Source organism: Mizuhopecten yessoensis, unplaced genomic scaffold (assembly GCF_002113885.1).
Source record: "Mizuhopecten yessoensis strain PY_sf001 unplaced genomic scaffold, ASM211388v2 scaffold10841, whole genome shotgun sequence".
In the NCBI taxonomy this organism is placed as follows: domain Eukaryota; kingdom Metazoa; phylum Mollusca; class Bivalvia; order Pectinida; family Pectinidae; genus Mizuhopecten; species Mizuhopecten yessoensis.
Window position 1 is genome coordinate 50,065 of NW_018408748.1, and position 20,597 is coordinate 70,661.

Consider the following 20,597-nt stretch of genomic DNA (forward strand, 5'->3'; position numbering starts at 1 on the left):
TTGTATCACGTGACATCCACAGCGGCAGGGTATTTGTCTCGGGGTATGATCAATAAATTGCTACCCGTGAATACCTTTCCGTTATTACACGGCATCAGAAAATTTCTGAGTGAATGCTACCGGTGTTATTAGAAATTTGAGAATGCTATCAAGAAATAGACAAAATGGAGTTTTGTTTCCGTTTGAAGAGGAAAGGGGATTTCCAACTCTAACAGGACATGAAAACATGTAAACGGAAATTCGGTTTCCTTTCGCATTTCATAAGCTTTATTGCGGTTAACGTGTGAAAACAACACAGAATGAACGAGATATACGCTTGAGTGGACTCTTATCAGCATGTCGATACACAAGGACCCTCAATATTTCTATGTGAAATATTTTTGCACATGAAAATGCATAAAATACAACATTACTACCCACATTCCGTTTGCAGTAATTGGGACGTTCAATATTTTACGAATTTTACTCAAATTCAAAGCCTACATGTACGTCGTGTTTGGTTTGAACAAACGTTTGGTTCGTTATTTTGGAAGGTTCTTTTAAATTCATTTTCGGTAATATTCAGTTTTACAGTATATTGATTTTTCAATTGAAAGTCAACCAAAACTATGAGCGGGAATGAGTCAATGCAACACGAGTTTCAAATTTAACACCAAAACAAGCAACAAAAAATGAGCCGGAAGCTCGAAGGTTAAACATGGCGGAAACCTATCTTCTGCTCGATCTCCTTCAAGAGTATGCATATCGTTAAACAATGCATACAACCGACTTCCAAATGTTTCCTCTAATGTTTCGAGGTAAGGTATGACAGCAAAAGTAAACTTATATCTTTATGAACACCGAGGTTAAGAGTCGTGCTCGTGTTTCCATTGTCCAGAAGACTCTCGTTACATTTGAAGTATGGGTGCTCGCCTCCTTCAAAGCACTTCGCTATTTACCACTCGGCTATCGGTAAAATCTCTGCGGTAAGACAAACAGATCCCACCCGATAACATGCCGGCTAATTTTTCCCAGCTACCGTTGACGTAACATAAATATTTGTCTTAAGTCGCGGTGATTTGTCACTGCCCGGATGTGTGTAAAACTCATGATGTAATGGACGAAGCCATAATTTATTGCTCCCCTTAAACCTTTCACGTGGCTTTCTAATTGTATCGTCATGTGTTCTTCAAGGTGAAAATACGCATGGGTAGTTTGAATGTTTTGCTTTAAATTATTAATTTCATACGGCATTTTATATCGAAAAAAAAGGAAAAATAATATGACTGTTTGTTTATTGATAATATTTCAATTATACGGATACCCTCGAAGACGCTTTTTTCAAGAGTGAGCAAAATAACCAAATGTTGATATCTCAATGAGGCCAATGGCATTGATGCGATCTGTAAATACTTAAATTGAACAAAATTATAACAGTTCAAATCAGTTTAATGTTTTAAAACTTCAGCTACAGTGTTTAGCAAGGTGAACATTGATATTAAGGAAATGTACTAGGAAAGCATTCGCTGTTTATGAAATTCAATAAATATTCTGAACATCATGTGATATTAAATGTTTCTGACAGGGCCATTAAATAACCCTCAGAAACATGCATAAAAACAACTTTTAAATAACTATTAAGTCAATGTACAATGCCAAATGAAGTAGATATTAACGACACCACATTGCCAATTGGTCTGTGTAGGACTCCTTACTTGTGAAATTAATAAGGAATTCATGTCAAATGTTTAAAAAATAATACAACTCAGCAGGAAAAGGTGCCTATATATTGACTTTAACAATTTTGGATCATTTATATCTAAAATAGTGTTTCATGTAAACAGTCAAATAATAAATTCCAAGTACAGGGTAACTACATTGCAGCACGAACTACAAATGAAAATGCTGAAAAATCTTCAGAATTGCCAAATAAGATTTCAAACAACAAGTGATGTCCCAATAAAAGCAATGTTGTAAAACCTTATATTTCAACATGTTTTACACGTGCATGCTCGCGTGTCCAGCTGTTAGAGTGTCTACCAATGCCAATTACACGGTATAGTGATGTCTGTCACCCCACACCAACAATACACGTCACTGAGGAGGGGGTAGAGAAAGAGAGCGAAAAGAAGGAGCAAGCTGTAGTGGTAGGGGGCCTACTGATATACAGGGAACAACCCCACCGTGACCAACAACATTTTAATGACCGTGTCAGAACGCTGAAAGAAGTGGACCTTGTTTATGCATTATAAAACCAATTATCACGGTTCGCCAGTGCATACTAACATGCCAGTCCTTGTGTGTGGAAGGTTTAGACTCATTAGCTCCTATTCACCAAGCTAAGCCTTCTATTTGTTCAAGAGACATTCCTCATGGATTCAGTCTTTCTGTAGATAAATAATAAGCTTATGCGGGAAGTCTATATGCCCTTATGATTGCAATGCAGTAACATTTATGGATATAGTATAAACAAAACTTATTAAAGAGACAATTTGAGTGTTTCCATATATCTATATTCGATTTTTGCTAAAAAAATCAAAAGTGTGATAGGTTATTTATATATAAATATATAGTTCAGTGAAAAAAAGAAGTTCGTACATGATTTTTTTTTATATTTTATATAAATAACCTATCACACTTAAAAAAATCAAAAGTGTGATAGGTTATTTATATATATATATATATATATATATAAATAACCTATCACACTTTTGATTTTTTTTAGCAAAAGTCGATAATGAGGCAAAAGTTTCAGAGGAAATATAACAATTAATAAAAACAAATATTGAACAATCAGGCTGTTATAATTTTTTGTCTCGGACACTCATAATACAAAATCTAATGAAACCAAATGATGAAATTTCTGAGTTTGTAAGAACACAAAGTCAATATGAAAGGTTCATAATTTATTTTAAATATTGGTTTATCAACCGGAAGCCTCAAAATATACAAATGATATACATAATGCTAAAGTTCTAATAGTCATTTTCTTCGATAAGATTTACAAGTTTGGAAATATTTAATATCAAAGTTTTACTTTATACACAAACACTGTGCGTATTAAACGTGTCGCAACGTTTCAAGGCCGTCATAGTTTGACAAAGGGACCAGTCGGTCTTGAAACTTTGCGACACGTTTAATACGTGCAATGTTTGTGTATAAAGTACAATGTCAAACTTTGATATTTGTAATAGTCATATTCATGGTTTTAACATCATCAGTAAACTATTGTCAGTATAAACTATATCCAAAATACATCAATCGTTATACGTGTAATACTAAATTACCCGAAATATATATGATAATTTATTGTAATAAGAATAAGGGTACAATCCTGGTTTTTCTTCGGGAACTCTGGATTTCCTCCACCACCAAAACCTGACACGTCCATAAATTACCATAGATGTTAATAGGACGTAAAACACAAACAAACCAAACCAAACAATTAATATAATTATATAACTTCCAATGTGACCAGAAATAACGAAATCCACAGGAGAAACGAATGAAACAAAATCGCTTAAAATATCATCACAACAAGATGCTATGTGTCAATACCAGAATCTGCAGCAATGTTTAAAATATAGTTCGTCTCCTTAAAAAGTCACCTGGCAATGTATTGCTACAATTTACTAGGTATATTTTCATTATTTCATTTGGATAGAAAAACATTTATAAGTTAATTTAAATTTGAATCGGGAGACAACAACGACAAAAAAACGCAAGGGACATCAAAACAAAACGAAAGACACCATATACTCCCTATAAAAACAAGAGGTTGGGCAATATGCTCCGGACAATTGAAACTTATCTTCCATTAAAAGTAAATCCCATGCCGATGTTGTTTTGTATTTTAAGCATATACCTATAAAGCCTGCCTTTACCTTGTTATATGTATTAGGTCTGTTATCCAACTATCTTAGACCTAAGCCGCCGAACAGTACTAACTGAAAGTTAGTTTATACCACAAATACGATTCACAGTTTGCTTTGAGAAAAAAAAACAAATGAAAACAAAAACTAAATTAAAAAGTATTGATATAAAATATGTAATATGCAATTATTGCTAAATTTAGAACTTACACAGCAGTGGAAAGGAGCAGAAAGCTAGTATGATATACGTCAATGTCTATATACCTCATTTTTGTCAATTTTGGAAAATATATCATATTACATCTTATTTGGTGAAATAAAATCTCAGCACTTAATTCTAACACAAATGATATATGTTAAACAATTTAAAATAATATATCATCAATAAGAGTTGTTTTTTCTTTATCTCAAATGCTACCCGGTCAATGGAGATCGAAATTGAATTGCGGTTTGAAAGACAATTATAGGTTATTGACGGTGACAAGGCGTGTGAACTATGCACAAAAGGACGCGTCAGCGCATGCCCAGGTTTGCAGTTCCTGCGGGTGTAGACTTACTGAACACAGAGATTGTGTATTTCCCAGGTATTCAACGTTACCTGGGGCCACGTGACCGACACAACTTTAATTAGTTAGGAGTAGGAATTTACATTTATGACCGCTTTATCGCACTAGTTTTACGCTTTGTGATAGAATTTGACTAATTTCCTTCCTCCGGACATCAAAAACCACCAAAGGGGGATAATTAGTCAGATAACTTCAATGCTTGCCCGCCTCTCGTACGGTCCATTAATATGTCAGACTAAATCGGATTTAGTTGGTGTTTTTCTTCCTCCCATCTTGCTGACGTTATATGCTATTCCTTTCCATGCTTTAAAGACACAAATATTAAACGTACATTATACATATAATTTAGTTTTAATAAGTAATTATTTTCCACGTGACTTACAACTTAGACCAGAAATCAGATTTTGAAATGCATTGAACAAGTATTTTTCACCTGCAGGATTTTGCCATTGTTTTACATACATGAACAAGTAACTACACAAAAACAGTTTTAACGTAATATTATCACATTCTTTGATACACGAGAAATGATTTGTAAGTATCTAGAACATAGCCTAGCCTAGTAGCATTAGCATTTTTAAGACGGTATGGTTTGTTATTTGTAAAAGGATACACATTGCATCAGAAAATTGCAAACATCTTCTGTGTACTGATTTTGTTTGTTTGTTTATTAAGATAAATGCATAGAGAACTCGGTATCAAAATAACAAATACATAATCAGTAGAAAATAAGAACATGTATGCATTATCAACATTGGGATACTAATTTTAGAATAAAATATGTTTCGAATGAGATTTTTTAAACTAGTATAGATTTCGTTACTACAGCATGGTGGGTCCTGCTTGAACAAAAATTTCGGAACGAGCTCCGTCCATCTAATATGAATGAAATCGAACTTATGATGCCTTTATAACCTTACCGAAATAGTTTTTTGGAAATATTTGCCAAACTCAATGTTTTATGTGACCTTTGCTTTTAACGTCGCTCTTTTTTTCTTCATGTTTATTGTCTTTACGTCACGATAGGTGTTATCACGTGACGTATTACGCAAAAAAAAAATATGGCCTCAGTTACTGTGAAAAACGTAAGTCGTGGGGTAGGAAACATAAATACACGATGTCATCGTTAAATGTTTCTGATAAAAACATGATCTCACCATTGTATGATTTATAATCAGATCTTATCAATAAATGTACTGAAACAAAAGCGATGACAAATCGACTCCGTGAGACATAGAACAGGTATGTCCTGTGAACTATAGTATAGGTAATACAAACAATTCGTTGATGTGTATCAATACGTCTGAGAGCATATGATTCACGTCGCACAGAACAAGCTATCTCTTCCAGACTTAATTGATGCTCCAAGCATTCTACCGTAAGCTGACTTCGGGGGTGGAAGGTCTGGTACATGTCGTCTTCTAAATCGTAAACAACATGGGAAATAATCAACAAAAACACGCTGAAATCCTCAGTGATGACACTCCTTCTTCCGACATTCCTGGTCTCACCATTCCGAACATTTGTTTTACCCTTTAAGATAATCCCACATCTGGAATTATACGACATTAAAGATAACGGCAGCTCATGAAAAATATAAAAAATGTTTATCGATACATTAGTCGTTGATTCTTATTGATTGAAACAATTATAACTACAGACCTGTTAGCGCTATCTGAGATCTATAAAACGCGGTTTGGTTTGTGATTTGTGTTAAAAGTGCTCATAAGAAATATGCACAAAACTGACATGTTATATTAAAGCCTCAAAACATTTCAAACTTGCCTGAAAGGTAAACTATTTCAGCAAACCATTTTATCTTCGGGAAAATGTACCACTAAGCTTAAAGTTTGCATTTGTATTTTACCCTTTACTCTTTGTACCTTTGTACCATGTAAGAACCATTGCGATATTGTTAATAATGTTTAACTAAACATGGAGCTAGTTATAAGTTAATTCATACAAATAGTTACTATACATGTACAACAGGAAGATTGTTGAACTGTTGCAATTTTGGTCAACAAGACTATGTAGAATATATTTTTTTTTTGTTACCAAGTCTAATTCCTAGAATCCTAGAAATATTATTGGAATACTGACATTATTGCATATATATACATGTACGTGTCAATCGGTCCTTTTAAACACTAGTAGGTTAATTGGATAAAACCAGAATAAAGAGGTCGTCTGGGTATGGACACTACCATATTAGTGGTGACTGAGATAGTGACACTACCATATTAGTGGTGACTGAGGTAGTGACACTACCATATTAGTGGTGACTGAGGTAGTGACACTACCATATTAGTGGTGACTGAGGTAGTGACACTACCATATTAGTGGTGACTGAGGTAGTGACACTACCATATTAGTGGTGACTGAGGTAGTGACACTACCATATTAGTGGTGACTGAGGTAGTGACACTACCATATTAGTGGTGACTGAGGTAGTGACACTACCATATTAGTGGTGACTGAGGTAGTGACACTACCATATTAGTGGTGACTGAGGTAGTGACACTACCATATTAGTGGTGACTGAGGTAGTGACACTACCATATTAGTGGTGACTGAGGTAGTGACACTACCATATTAGTGGTGACTGAGGTAGTGACACTACCATATTAGTGGTGACTGAGGTAGTGACACTACCATATTAGTGGTGACTGAGGTAGTGACACTACCATATTAGTGGTGACTGAGGTAGTGACACTACCATATTAGTGGTGACTGAGGTAGTGACACTACCATATTAGTGGTGACTGAGGTAGTGACACTACCATATTAGTGGTGACTGAGGTAGTGACACTACCATATTAGTGGTGACTGAGGTAGTGACACTACCATATTAGTGGTGACTGAGGTAGTGACACTACCATATTAGTGGTGACTGAGGTAGTGACACTACCATATTAGTGGTGACTGAGGTAGTGACACTACCATATTAGTGGTGACTGAGGTAGTGACACTACCATATTAGTGGTGACTGAGATAGTGACCCTACCATATTAGTGGTGACTGAGATAGTGACACTACCATATTAGTGGTGACTGAGGTAGTGACACTACCATATTAGTGGTGACTGAGGTAGTGACACTACCATATTAGTGGTGACTGAGGTAGTGACACTACCATATTAGTGGTGACTGAGGTAGTGACACTACCATATTAGTGGTGACTGAGGTAGTGACACTACCATATTAGTGGTGACTGAGGTAGTGACACTACCATATTAGTGGTGACTGAGGTAGTGACACTACCATATTAGTGGTGACTGAGGTAGTGACACTACCATATTAGTGGTGACTGAGGTAGTGACACTACCATATTAGTGGTGACTGAGGTAGTGACACTACCATATTAGTGGTGACTGAGGTAGTGACACTACCATATTAGTGGTGACTGAGGTAGTGACACTACCATATTAGTGGTGACTGAGGTAGTGACACTACCATATTAGTGGTGACTGAGGTAGTGACACTACCATATTAGTGGTGACTGAGGTAGTGACACTACCATATTAGTGGTGACTGAGGTAGTGACACTACCATATTAGTGGTGACTGAGGTAGTGACACTACCATATTAGTGGTGACTGAGGTAGTGACACTACCATATTAGTGGTGACTGAGGTAGTGACACTACCATATTAGTGGTGACTGAGGTAGTGACACTACCATATTAGTGGTGACTGAGGTAGTGACACTACCATATTAGTGGTGACTGAGGTAGTGACACTACCATATTAGTGGTGACTGAGGTAGTGACACTACCATATTAGTGGTGACTGAGGTAGTGACACTACCATATTAGTGGTGACTGAGGTAGTGACACTACCATATTAGTGGTGACTGAGGTAGTGACACTACCATATTAGTGGTGACTGAGGTAGTGACACTACCATATTAGTGGTGACTGAGGTAGTGACACTACCATATTAGTGGTGACTGAGGTAGTGACACTACCATATTAGTGGTGACTGAGGTAGTGACACTACCATATTAGTGGTGACTGAGGTAGTGACACTACCATATTAGTGGTGACTGAGGTAGTGACACTACCATATTAGTGGTGACTGAGGTAGTGACACTACCATATTAGTGGTGACTGAGGTAGTGACACTACCATATTAGTGGTGACTGAGGTAGTGACACTACCATATTAGTGGTGACTGAGGTAGTGACACTACCATATTAGTGGTGACTGAGGTAGTGACACTACCATATTAGTGGTGACTGAGGTAGTGACACTACCATATTAGTGGTGACTGAGGTAGTGACACTACCATATTAGTGGTGACTGAGGTAGTGACACTACCATATTAGTGGTGACTGAGGTAGTGACACTACCATATTAGTGGTGACTGAGGTAGTGACACTACCATATTAGTGGTGACTGAGGTAGTGACACTACCATATTAGTGGTGACTGAGGTAGTGACACTACCATATTAGTGGTGACTGAGGTAGTGACACTACCATATTAGTGGTGACTGAGGTAGTGACACTACCATATTAGTGGTGACTGAGGTAGTGACACTACCATATTAGTGGTGACTGAGGTAGTGACACTACCATATTAGTGGTGACTGAGGTAGTGACACTACCATATTAGTGGTGACTGAGGTAGTGACACTACCATATTAGTGGTGACTGAGGTAGTGACACTACCATATTAGTGGTGACTGAGGTAGTGACACTACCATATTAGTGGTGACTGAGGTAGTGACACTACCATATTAGTGGTGACTGAGGTAGTGACACTACCATATTAGTGGTGACTGAGGTAGTGACACTACCATATTAGTGGTGACTGAGGTAGTGACACTACCATATTAGTGGTGACTGAGGTAGTGACACTACCATATTAGTGGTGACTGAGGTAGTGACACTACCATATTAGTGGTGACTGAGGTAGTGACACTACCATATTAGTGGTGACTGAGGTAGTGACACTACCATATTAGTGGTGACTGAGGTAGTGACACTACCATATTAGTGGTGACTGAGGTAGTGACACTACCATATTAGTGGTGACTGAGGTAGTGACACTACCATATTAGTGGTGACTGAGGTAGTGACACTACCATATTAGTGGTGACTGAGGTAGTGACACTACCATATTAGTGGTGACTGAGGTAGTGACACTACCATATTAGTGGTGACTGAGGTAGTGACACTACCATATTAGTGGTGACTGAGGTAGTGACACTACCATATTAGTGGTGACTGAGGTAGTGACACTACCATATTAGTGGTGACTGAGGTAGTGACACTACCATATTAGTGGTGACTGAGGTAGTGACACTACCATATTAGTGGTGACTGAGGTAGTGACACTACCATATTAGTGGTGACTGAGGTAGTGACACTACCATATTAGTGGTGACTGAGGTAGTGACACTACCATATTAGTGGTGACTGAGGTAGTGACACTACCATATTAGTGGTGACTGAGGTAGTGACACTACCATATTAGTGGTGACTGAGGTAGTGACACTACCATATTAGTGGTGACTGAGGTAGTGACACTACCATATTAGTGGTGACTGAGGTAGTGACACTACCATATTAGTGGTGACTGAGGTAGTGACACTACCATATTAGTGGTGACTGAGGTAGTGACACTACCATATTAGTGGTGACTGAGGTAGTGACACTACCATATTAGTGGTGACTGAGGTAGTGACACTACCATATTAGTGGTGACTGAGGTAGTGACACTACCATATTAGTGGTGACTGAGGTAGTGACACTACCATATTAGTGGTGACTGAGGTAGTGACACTACCATATTAGTGGTGACTGAGGTAGTGACACTACCATATTAGTGGTGACTGAGGTAGTGACACTACCATATTAGTGGTGACTGAGGTAGTGACACTACCATATTAGTGGTGACTGAGGTAGTGACACTACCATATTAGTGGTGACTGAGGTAGTGACACTACCATATTAGTGGTGACTGAGGTAGTGACACTACCATATTAGTGGTGACTGAGGTAGTGACACTACCATATTAGTGGTGACTGAGGTAGTGACACTACCATATTAGTGGTGACTGAGGTAGTGACACTACCATATTAGTGGTGACTGAGGTAGTGACACTACCATATTAGTGGTGACTGAGGTAGTGACACTACCATATTAGTGGTGACTGAGGTAGTGACACTACCATATTAGTGGTGACTGAGGTAGTGACACTACCATATTAGTGGTGACTGAGGTAGTGACACTACCATATTAGTGGTGACTGAGGTAGTGACACTACCATATTAGTGGTGACTGAGGTAGTGACACTACCATATTAGTGGTGACTGAGGTAGTGACACTACCATATTAGTGGTGACTGAGGTAGTGACACTACCATATTAGTGGTGACTGAGGTAGTGACACTACCATATTAGTGGTGACTGAGGTAGTGACACTACCATATTAGTGGTGACTGAGGTAGTGACACTACCATATTAGTGGTGACTGAGGTAGTGACACTACCATATTAGTGGTGACTGAGGTAGTGACACTACCATATTAGTGGTGACTGAGGTAGTGACACTACCATATTAGTGGTGACTGAGGTAGTGACACTACCATATTAGTGGTGACTGAGGTAGTGACACTACCATATTAGTGGTGACTGAGGTAGTGACACTACCATATTAGTGGTGACTGAGGTAGTGACACTACCATATTAGTGGTGACTGAGGTAGTGACACTACCATATTAGTGGTGACTGAGGTAGTGACACTACCATATTAGTGGTGACTGAGGTAGTGACACTACCATATTAGTGGTGACTGAGGTAGTGACACTACCATATTAGTGGTGACTGAGGTAGTGACACTACCATATTAGTGGTGACTGAGGTAGTGACACTACCATATTAGTGGTGACTGAGGTAGTGACACTACCATATTAGTGGTGACTGAGGTAGTGACACTACCATATTAGTGGTGACTGAGGTAGTGACACTACCATATTAGTGGTGACTGAGGTAGTGACACTACCATATTAGTGGTGACTGAGGTAGTGACACTACCATATTAGTGGTGACTGAGGTAGTGACACTACCATATTAGTGGTGACTGAGGTAGTGACACTACCATATTAGTGGTGACTGAGGTAGTGACACTACCATATTAGTGGTGACTGAGGTAGTGACACTACCATATTAGTGGTGACTGAGGTAGTGACACTACCATATTAGTGGTGACTGAGGTAGTGACACTACCATATTAGTGGTGACTGAGGTAGTGACACTACCATATTAGTGGTGACTGAGGTAGTGACACTACCATATTAGTGGTGACTGAGGTAGTGACACTACCATATTAGTGGTGACTGAGGTAGTGACACTACCATATTAGTGGTGACTGAGGTAGTGACACTACCATATTAGTGGTGACTGAGGTAGTGACACTACCATATTAGTGGTGACTGAGGTAGTGACACTACCATATTAGTGGTGACTGAGGTAGTGACACTACCATATTAGTGGTGACTGAGGTAGTGACACTACCATATTAGTGGTGACTGAGGTAGTGACACTACCATATTAGTGGTGACTGAGGTAGTGACACTACCATATTAGTGGTGACTGAGGTAGTGACACTACCATATTAGTGGTGACTGAGGTAGTGACACTACCATATTAGTGGTGACTGAGGTAGTGACACTACCATATTAGTGGTGACTGAGGTAGTGACACTACCATATTAGTGGTGACTGAGGTAGTGACACTACCATATTAGTGGTGACTGAGGTAGTGACACTACCATATTAGTGGTGACTGAGGTAGTGACACTACCATATTAGTGGTGACTGAGGTAGTGACACTACCATATTAGTGGTGACTGAGGTAGTGACACTACCATATTAGTGGTGACTGAGGTAGTGACACTACCATATTAGTGGTGACTGAGGTAGTGACACTACCATATTAGTGGTGACTGAGGTAGTGACACTACCATATTAGTGGTGACTGAGGTAGTGACACTACCATATTAGTGGTGACTGAGGTAGTGACACTACCATATTAGTGGTGACTGAGGTAGTGACACTACCATATTAGTGGTGACTGAGGTAGTGACACTACCATATTAGTGGTGACTGAGGTAGTGACACTACCATATTAGTGGTGACTGAGGTAGTGACACTACCATATTAGTGGTGACTGAGGTAGTGACACTACCATATTAGTGGTGACTGAGGTAGTGACACTACCATATTAGTGGTGACTGAGGTAGTGACACTACCATATTAGTGGTGACTGAGGTAGTGACACTACCATATTAGTGGTGACTGAGGTAGTGACACTACCATATTAGTGGTGACTGAGGTAGTGACACTACCATATTAGTGGTGACTGAGGTAGTGACACTACCATATTAGTGGTGACTGAGGTAGTGACACTACCATATTAGTGGTGACTGAGGTAGTGACACTACCATATTAGTGGTGACTGAGGTAGTGACACTACCATATTAGTGGTGACTGAGGTAGTGACACTACCATATTAGTGGTGACTGAGGTAGTGACACTACCATATTAGTGGTGACTGAGGTAGTGACACTACCATATTAGTGGTGACTGAGGTAGTGACACTACCATATTAGTGGTGACTGAGGTAGTGACACTACCATATTAGTGGTGACTGAGGTAGTGACACTACCATATTAGTGGTGACTGAGGTAGTGACACTACCATATTAGTGGTGACTGAGGTAGTGACACTACCATATTAGTGGTGACTGAGGTAGTGACACTACCATATTAGTGGTGACTGAGGTAGTGACACTACCATATTAGTGGTGACTGAGGTAGTGACACTACCATATTAGTGGTGACTGAGGTAGTGACACTACCATATTAGTGGTGACTGAGGTAGTGACACTACCATATTAGTGGTGACTGAGGTAGTGACACTACCATATTAGTGGTGACTGAGGTAGTGACACTACCATATTAGTGGTGACTGAGGTAGTGACACTACCATATTAGTGGTGACTGAGGTAGTGACACTACCATATTAGTGGTGACTGAGGTAGTGACACTACCATATTAGTGGTGACTGAGGTAGTGACACTACCATATTAGTGGTGACTGAGGTAGTGACACTACCATATTAGTGGTGACTGAGGTAGTGACACTACCATATTAGTGGTGACTGAGGTAGTGACACTACCATATTAGTGGTGACTGAGGTAGTGACACTACCATATTAGTGGTGACTGAGGTAGTGACACTACCATATTAGTGGTGACTGAGGTAGTGACACTACCATATTAGTGGTGACTGAGGTAGTGACACTACCATATTAGTGGTGACTGAGGTAGTGACACTACCATATTAGTGGTGACTGAGGTAGTGACACTACCATATTAGTGGTGACTGAGGTAGTGACACTACCATATTAGTGGTGACTGAGGTAGTGACACTACCATATTAGTGGTGACTGAGGTAGTGACACTACCATATTAGTGGTGACTGAGGTAGTGACACTACCATATTAGTGGTGACTGAGGTAGTGACACTACCATATTAGTGGTGACTGAGGTAGTGACACTACCATATTAGTGGTGACTGAGGTAGTGACACTACCATATTAGTGGTGACTGAGGTAGTGACACTACCATATTAGTGGTGACTGAGGTAGTGACACTACCATATTAGTGGTGACTGAGGTAGTGACACTACCATATTAGTGGTGACTGAGGTAGTGACACTACCATATTAGTGGTGACTGAGGTAGTGACACTACCATATTAGTGGTGACTGAGGTAGTGACACTACCATATTAGTGGTGACTGAGGTAGTGACACTACCATATTAGTGGTGACTGAGGTAGTGACACTACCATATTAGTGGTGACTGAGGTAGTGACACTACAATATTAGTGGTGACTGGACTGACATGACAGTACTTACATTATGTAAAATCTCAAACGGAACCCGAGTTGAATCTCTTTTTAATGCACTCTAAGCAAAACTTTACATCGGTGAAATTCATACAGCCAATCTTTCCACGTTATCGAAATCGCATTTTGTTTTCTTCAAAATTTTAATTACATTTTGAATTGTAAACAGAATGAGGATATAAAGACTTTTGTAAATTTTCAGAATGATAGACACTGAACAGCTTTGTGGGTGGAGATTCTATTTGCTTCCTAAGAATAGATGTATCTGAGTTCTGAAAAGGTTAAGAATCGTTTACTTGTCATTATAAATACATACAAGAGTTGTATTGACTTCTATCCGATCTTTATCACCACCTAGAATGGTTAATATATCAATCCAATTTTCATTCACTTACTCTACATTAACTGGTAACAATAAATCGAGAGATCTCTGAATCTCGAACGTCCTTCACAAGTGTAGATCGACTTTAAATCAGATAAAGAACTAGCATGAACATCCGAATTAATTCACGGACATTTAAGACACCGTTCCGGATGACATCTTTCGAAATTATTTGATAAAATCTCTAGTTTAACAATTATTGTAAACGTCTCCGATATAAAAAGCGAGATACTTGTTCCTGTACGCTGATGCTATATAATCTGTGCGGTTGACATATTAGCCTAATGGTCTATTCAGACCTTTTATGTGGCTATTATGCAGATTTGGACATGGTAAATATCGGATATCTTCCGTCAATGACGGTAAACTCGTACTGATACAGGTCACCATTAATCTTTGGGAGCGTGACAGGGCACCTTGGGAGCTGGAAGGGTAGTTTCGGTGCACAAATTAAAATCATTCTTGAAAATATGCTTTCGTCGATATTTTATTTCAAAAATATATTCAAAAATATATCGACGTTCAATTGAATCCCTCAACCAGAATAATAACATTCGATTTATTATATCTTTCAAGTTTAATAAAATCTGCAAAATATCGTGAAAATTTAGACTCAGATACACTATACATATATTATATTCGTGTATATGTTGAAAACTCAATATTCCAGAATATTTTGTCTCGGGGAGGGTGGGGGGAACAGATCTTGAAATTCGTCATGATTTGATATTCTGTTTAATAAAATGTGTGCAATATTTGAAGCTAAGGAGTTATATTTGCTTATCATTTACGGACATTAAGAGTATAAATATCTTAGATGAAACAGATATAACTGATAAATCCCCTGAGAGGAATTTTTCGCAAATAATGTATTCAAACGTAGTTTTTGTGAAGATGTCAATTTATAAAATGGACAATTACAGATATGCTCAATATACACTATTGAAATTTGTGTAAATAAAACATTAACGTACAATGTATATCTCGAGAGATGTCGATGATCTGAAGATGCATACATCGTATACCGCTCTGAGATCTCATTATCAAATGGCTTCGTCACCCCAGGAATAAATCAGTCAGTATAAAAGAGAAGTAAGGAAGCACCCGGTTATAAGTTGATTATATCGACACAGAAAAAAAGAAAAAACAATCTACTACACTATACGGTCATTTCCGCCATTGAAGGCTCGGCAGTTCATACTTTGTCTCAGGTCAAACGAATGCAAATCATTACCCGAAGCATTTCAAAATATATATACATGTAGAAATATAACATAAAGAGGAACAGATGAATATTAAATGATGCAAAACGTTTCAAATGTACAACGTTTTGGCTACATCTGATAATTATTAAACTAGAATTATATGTAAACCATTCTAAAATATTTTTGAAATATCAATTTAATTTATTTCAACTTAAAATTAATGACTCCAGTTCGACCGGATGTTTGCGTCTGATAGCGACTTAATGTGGGAGGGAAACCGGAGTACCCGAAGAGAACCTATGTGAACAGGCATGTGACCCCATACGTTTTCACATCCGATCGGGGAATCGAACCCAGGCCGCCTTGGTGAAAGGTGATAGTATTGTTCACAGCGCCACCCGACCACCAAGCCATACTTAAATGTATTTCGGTTACAAGTATTCGGCCAACCGCCGGAACTGAAAGTCTACCAGCAGTGCTACACACTTTGTAACGTAAAATAGTCACTATAAATAAAAAGTACGGTGCAAATGTACACCTTTGTGTATACTTGGTAAGTACATCATAAATCTAGAAAACTTTTGATGAACATGGTTTGCGAAAAGCTCTCCGTCTTTATACTGTTTCCGAATCACTGAACTTATAATAAGGGCTCAAAATTGACCCCTATCATTGACCAATATTATCTCAAACTTTTGTAACGTGCAAGTGGGCACCCATCCAGGAACTAAGCACGCTTAACGTTGCTTAACTATTTAGCGAGGGTTATGTCCACAAAGCTAGAAACGCTCACATGTAAGTACATGTAAGACAATTGTTCCGCTTATATTTATTGGGTGCAACACTTTTCTAACTTCGGCATTTTTGTCATCCAACTTTAACTGTGATATTTTCGAAACATTGTTGTAGTGTGTATTTAATGAGGAAGTTCCTGTGTTATAATTTTATTTTAAATACGAATATCGTGAATATAATTATAGGAGAAAGTGGCTCGATACATGGAAATGCCGACAAGCGTACACTGCGGCAGGTATTTCACACGTTACAATTGTGACGTCATTATATCGATAACGATAATGACGTCACCATCAACACGCTAGAGTAAAACATCTTACAAAATGTAGTCAGAATTTGTATTTTTCATACATTTAAGAAGCGGGCAAAATGTTAACATATGTCAATATGCATCTCTCGATAGACTTAATCACAAGCGCGTTCATTTATTCGGTACCCGAGCGAGGTTCGAAATTTGGCAAGTCCTCGACATGTAGAGGTCAATGGGTACTGTATATATGATCCATTAGCATTCAGGTCATTGATAGTTCGACAAATCTGAATGATTCAATGTGCCAATGCAAATATTTTGGGAGAAATGTTACCCGCTATTGTGATTTGAAGGAAATTAAGCAGACATCTCTCTTCTTTCAAATGCAATGCCGAGGTTCAACCGGTGTATATCATAAGTGTATAAAAATGCACTAATTTGACTAAAATAACCTTAAAATACTCCATGGATTTAGATGCAAATTAGGCGCACATCTTACTTTGTCAAGTGTATTGATGTATGGGTACAATGGGTTTTGAAACGTTTAAATAGGTCTGACTATTGTGAAGGTCATATCTCAGGGCAATACTCATCAATATATTTCACTTAGCTATTGATACTGACAAATTTTGGCAGTAATATGAATATCGTTGAATATGCAAACTGGTTATTTACATGTATTTGAATATGGGCCACGCAGGTGCAAATTAATTACCTTGGGTTGTAATATCGGATAATAATCCAACAAGTACGCTATTCAACGATACAAATAAGTCTCCTTGTGAATACACGGCTGTACTAGGTAATTATACTACAGGTATATCATGTAAGGGAAGGTTTGTGTTAAATTAGGTAATTACACAAGAATATCATATTTAGAAAAGTATGTGTATACTAGGGTTCGTACGATGAATTAGGTTATGTTCGTAAGTACACAATACGCATATCACGTTAGGGTACGTGTCTGTCGTCCATTGTTATGAGTAATACATATATGATAGCTTATCTAAGTGGTTATAATGTATGTTTCTGTAAAGCAAGTTTGATTTCATATTTGTATATTTCATAAATAAAAATAATCATTAATAAGTGTATTGTGTTATCTCACTGACCTGACATTTATAGTGTTGTCTCACTAACCTGACATTTATAGTGTTGTCACACTGACCTGTCATTTATAGTGTTGTCTCACTGACCAGACATTTATAGTGTTATCACACTGAACTGATATTTATAGTGTTGTCTCACTGACCTGACATGTATAGTGCTGTCTCACTGACCTGATATTTATAGTGTTGTCACACTGACCTGACATTTATAGTATTGTTTCACTGACCTGACATTTATAGTGTTGTCTCACTGACCTGACATTTTTAGTGTTGTCACACTGACCTGACATTTATAGTATTGTCTCACTGACCTGACATTTATAGTGTTGTCACACTGACCTGCTATTTATAGTGTTGTCACACTGACTCAACATTTATAGGGTTATCACACTGACCTGATATTTAAAGTGTTGTCATACTGACTCAACATATAAAGTGTTGTCACACTGACCTGATATTTATATTGTTGTCACACTGACCTGATATTTATAGTGTTGTTTCACGGACCTGATATATTTCTAGTGTCATCACACCGACCTGACATTTATAGTGTCATCACACTGACCTGATATGTATAGTGTTGTCTCACTGACCTGATATATGTATAGTGTTGTCACACTGACTCAACATATATAGTGTTATCACACTGACCTGACATTTATTTATTCACACGGACCAGAAGTGTACAGATCATTGTTTATATTTATTGTATATCGGTAAAAGAAAACTTAACTAATTAATACCATACAAAAGCAAAAACAACAAACAAACAAACAAACAAACAAAATGTTTCTGGTTTATGCATGTTAAAATGTTCCATAGTCAGAAAACAACACAATTGTGTGTATACTTTCACTGACCAATCAAAAAAGAACGTTTACTCTGAAAAATTTAGCATTATAGAATATTGGAAATATATCAATATTTCCTGTTACTTAAAGATAAACACTTTTTTCAATATCGCATGTTAAGAATGTTTTTACACTTGTGTGAATATCTCCATTAACAACTACTAAAATTCATAAAGAAATACGAAACGTTTACTATTCACAAACAAAGATTTCTTAAAAGAACTGAATCAAAAGACAAACCCTCTCCCTTATACTGACAATTGTTTGTTTTTCTGACGACTTATTTTCATTTTTTTATTATATATATACAAATGTAGAGTTAAATTGATTGTTTTGACTTTCAATATTTTTGGCAAGATACAACAGTAATCTAGTGTTTAAATTAACATTAGATTAAAATTTGGAATATTAAAAATTTGAAATATCAAAATTTGTAATATTAAAATTTAAAATATTATAATTTGAAATATTCTTATTTGAAAAGAGTCAACAGAAACTGAGTTTTTGAATGGATATCATTTTGAATTCATAAAATAGTTAGTTTCTCATGATAATGTTGTTACTACGGGGGCTTTCGTAATGTTAACGAATCAACATAATAAAACATAATTAATTCCTTTGAAATATTGTATAATACATATAACATATTCAGAGCTGTACATTTTGATATATAGAAACTGATCAAATATCATATCTCCCCTCTATAGAAATCAGAAAAAATCTCAGTTCGGTCTGTCAAATTGGTCCATACTTGCAAGTTGATTAATCAATTTTATTTTGTATTATCAATGAAATGATTAATTTCATGTTGGCCATTATACATGTATGTTAACTATTGATAAAGCTTCACATCGTGGGCTGTTGGTTTAAGTGACTCAAAATTAAAGCGACACATTCCAATATGTTTTAAATATTTTATTTCATATATGAAGCCACATGATATGTATTTATAGGTGTCTTAGATATAGAATTGGCACGGAGTGTTAAATTGATAGATCATGTAAAATTTCATATAAATGATATTAATTAAAACAAATTTAACGGATAAATAAATCGGGTCGATCTAGTTTAGATTTTGTCCATTATTACCTGTATATAAAGGTATAACATAATTCAATAATAAGTGTTTAGGACAGTAAATAACAAATATATCTTCTGGTTATGTTTCCTTAATCAGGTGACTAAACCTTAGAGATTTTAAACCTTTCGATTTCGTTTCTAGAACCTCTTAATTGTTTGACAATACCGAAAAGAGTGAAAACTTTCAAATTGCAATTGGAGCGTTTGTTACTGTCTGGATTGCTGGATAACTTTCATATTTGAAGAAAGAGGTAAAAATCAGCTGAAATAAACAGGTTGGTCTTTATAGACAGGTCAGCATGATTTTATCATTTTGAGTACTCTTAAGATGATAGTTAAAGCAGGTTATATGACCTATGTTATTACTCTACCATAGTGATACCCTTTTAAATGTTTCACTCTCGACATATGCCGTCATATGACTTATGAAATGTTCCTCTTTCCTGCTGCTACACCGCTGTCCATCTTTTCTCTCACTACATGTGTTTGTCATATGACTTTGGAGTTATTACTCTCCTCTGTTGCTACACTGCCAATTGTGTTTCTCTCACTACATGTGTTTGTCATATGACTTTGGAGTTATTACTCTCCTCTGT

At 37.2% G+C, this 20,597-nt stretch overlaps 1 protein-coding gene across 1 annotated transcript in view; it reads left to right on the forward strand.

The window, feature by feature from the left end:
• Positions 1 to 697: 697 nt before the first annotated feature.
• The window catches only part of LOC110462883 (sex-determining region Y protein-like), a 22,553-nt gene continuing 2,653 nt past the window's right edge, over positions 698 to 20,597 (forward strand). Inside the window, exon 1 of the mRNA XM_021517119.1 lies at positions 698 to 735. Within this exon, the coding sequence (XP_021372794.1) occupies positions 698 to 735 (38 nt within the window). The remainder of the gene's footprint in view (positions 736 to 20,597) is intronic.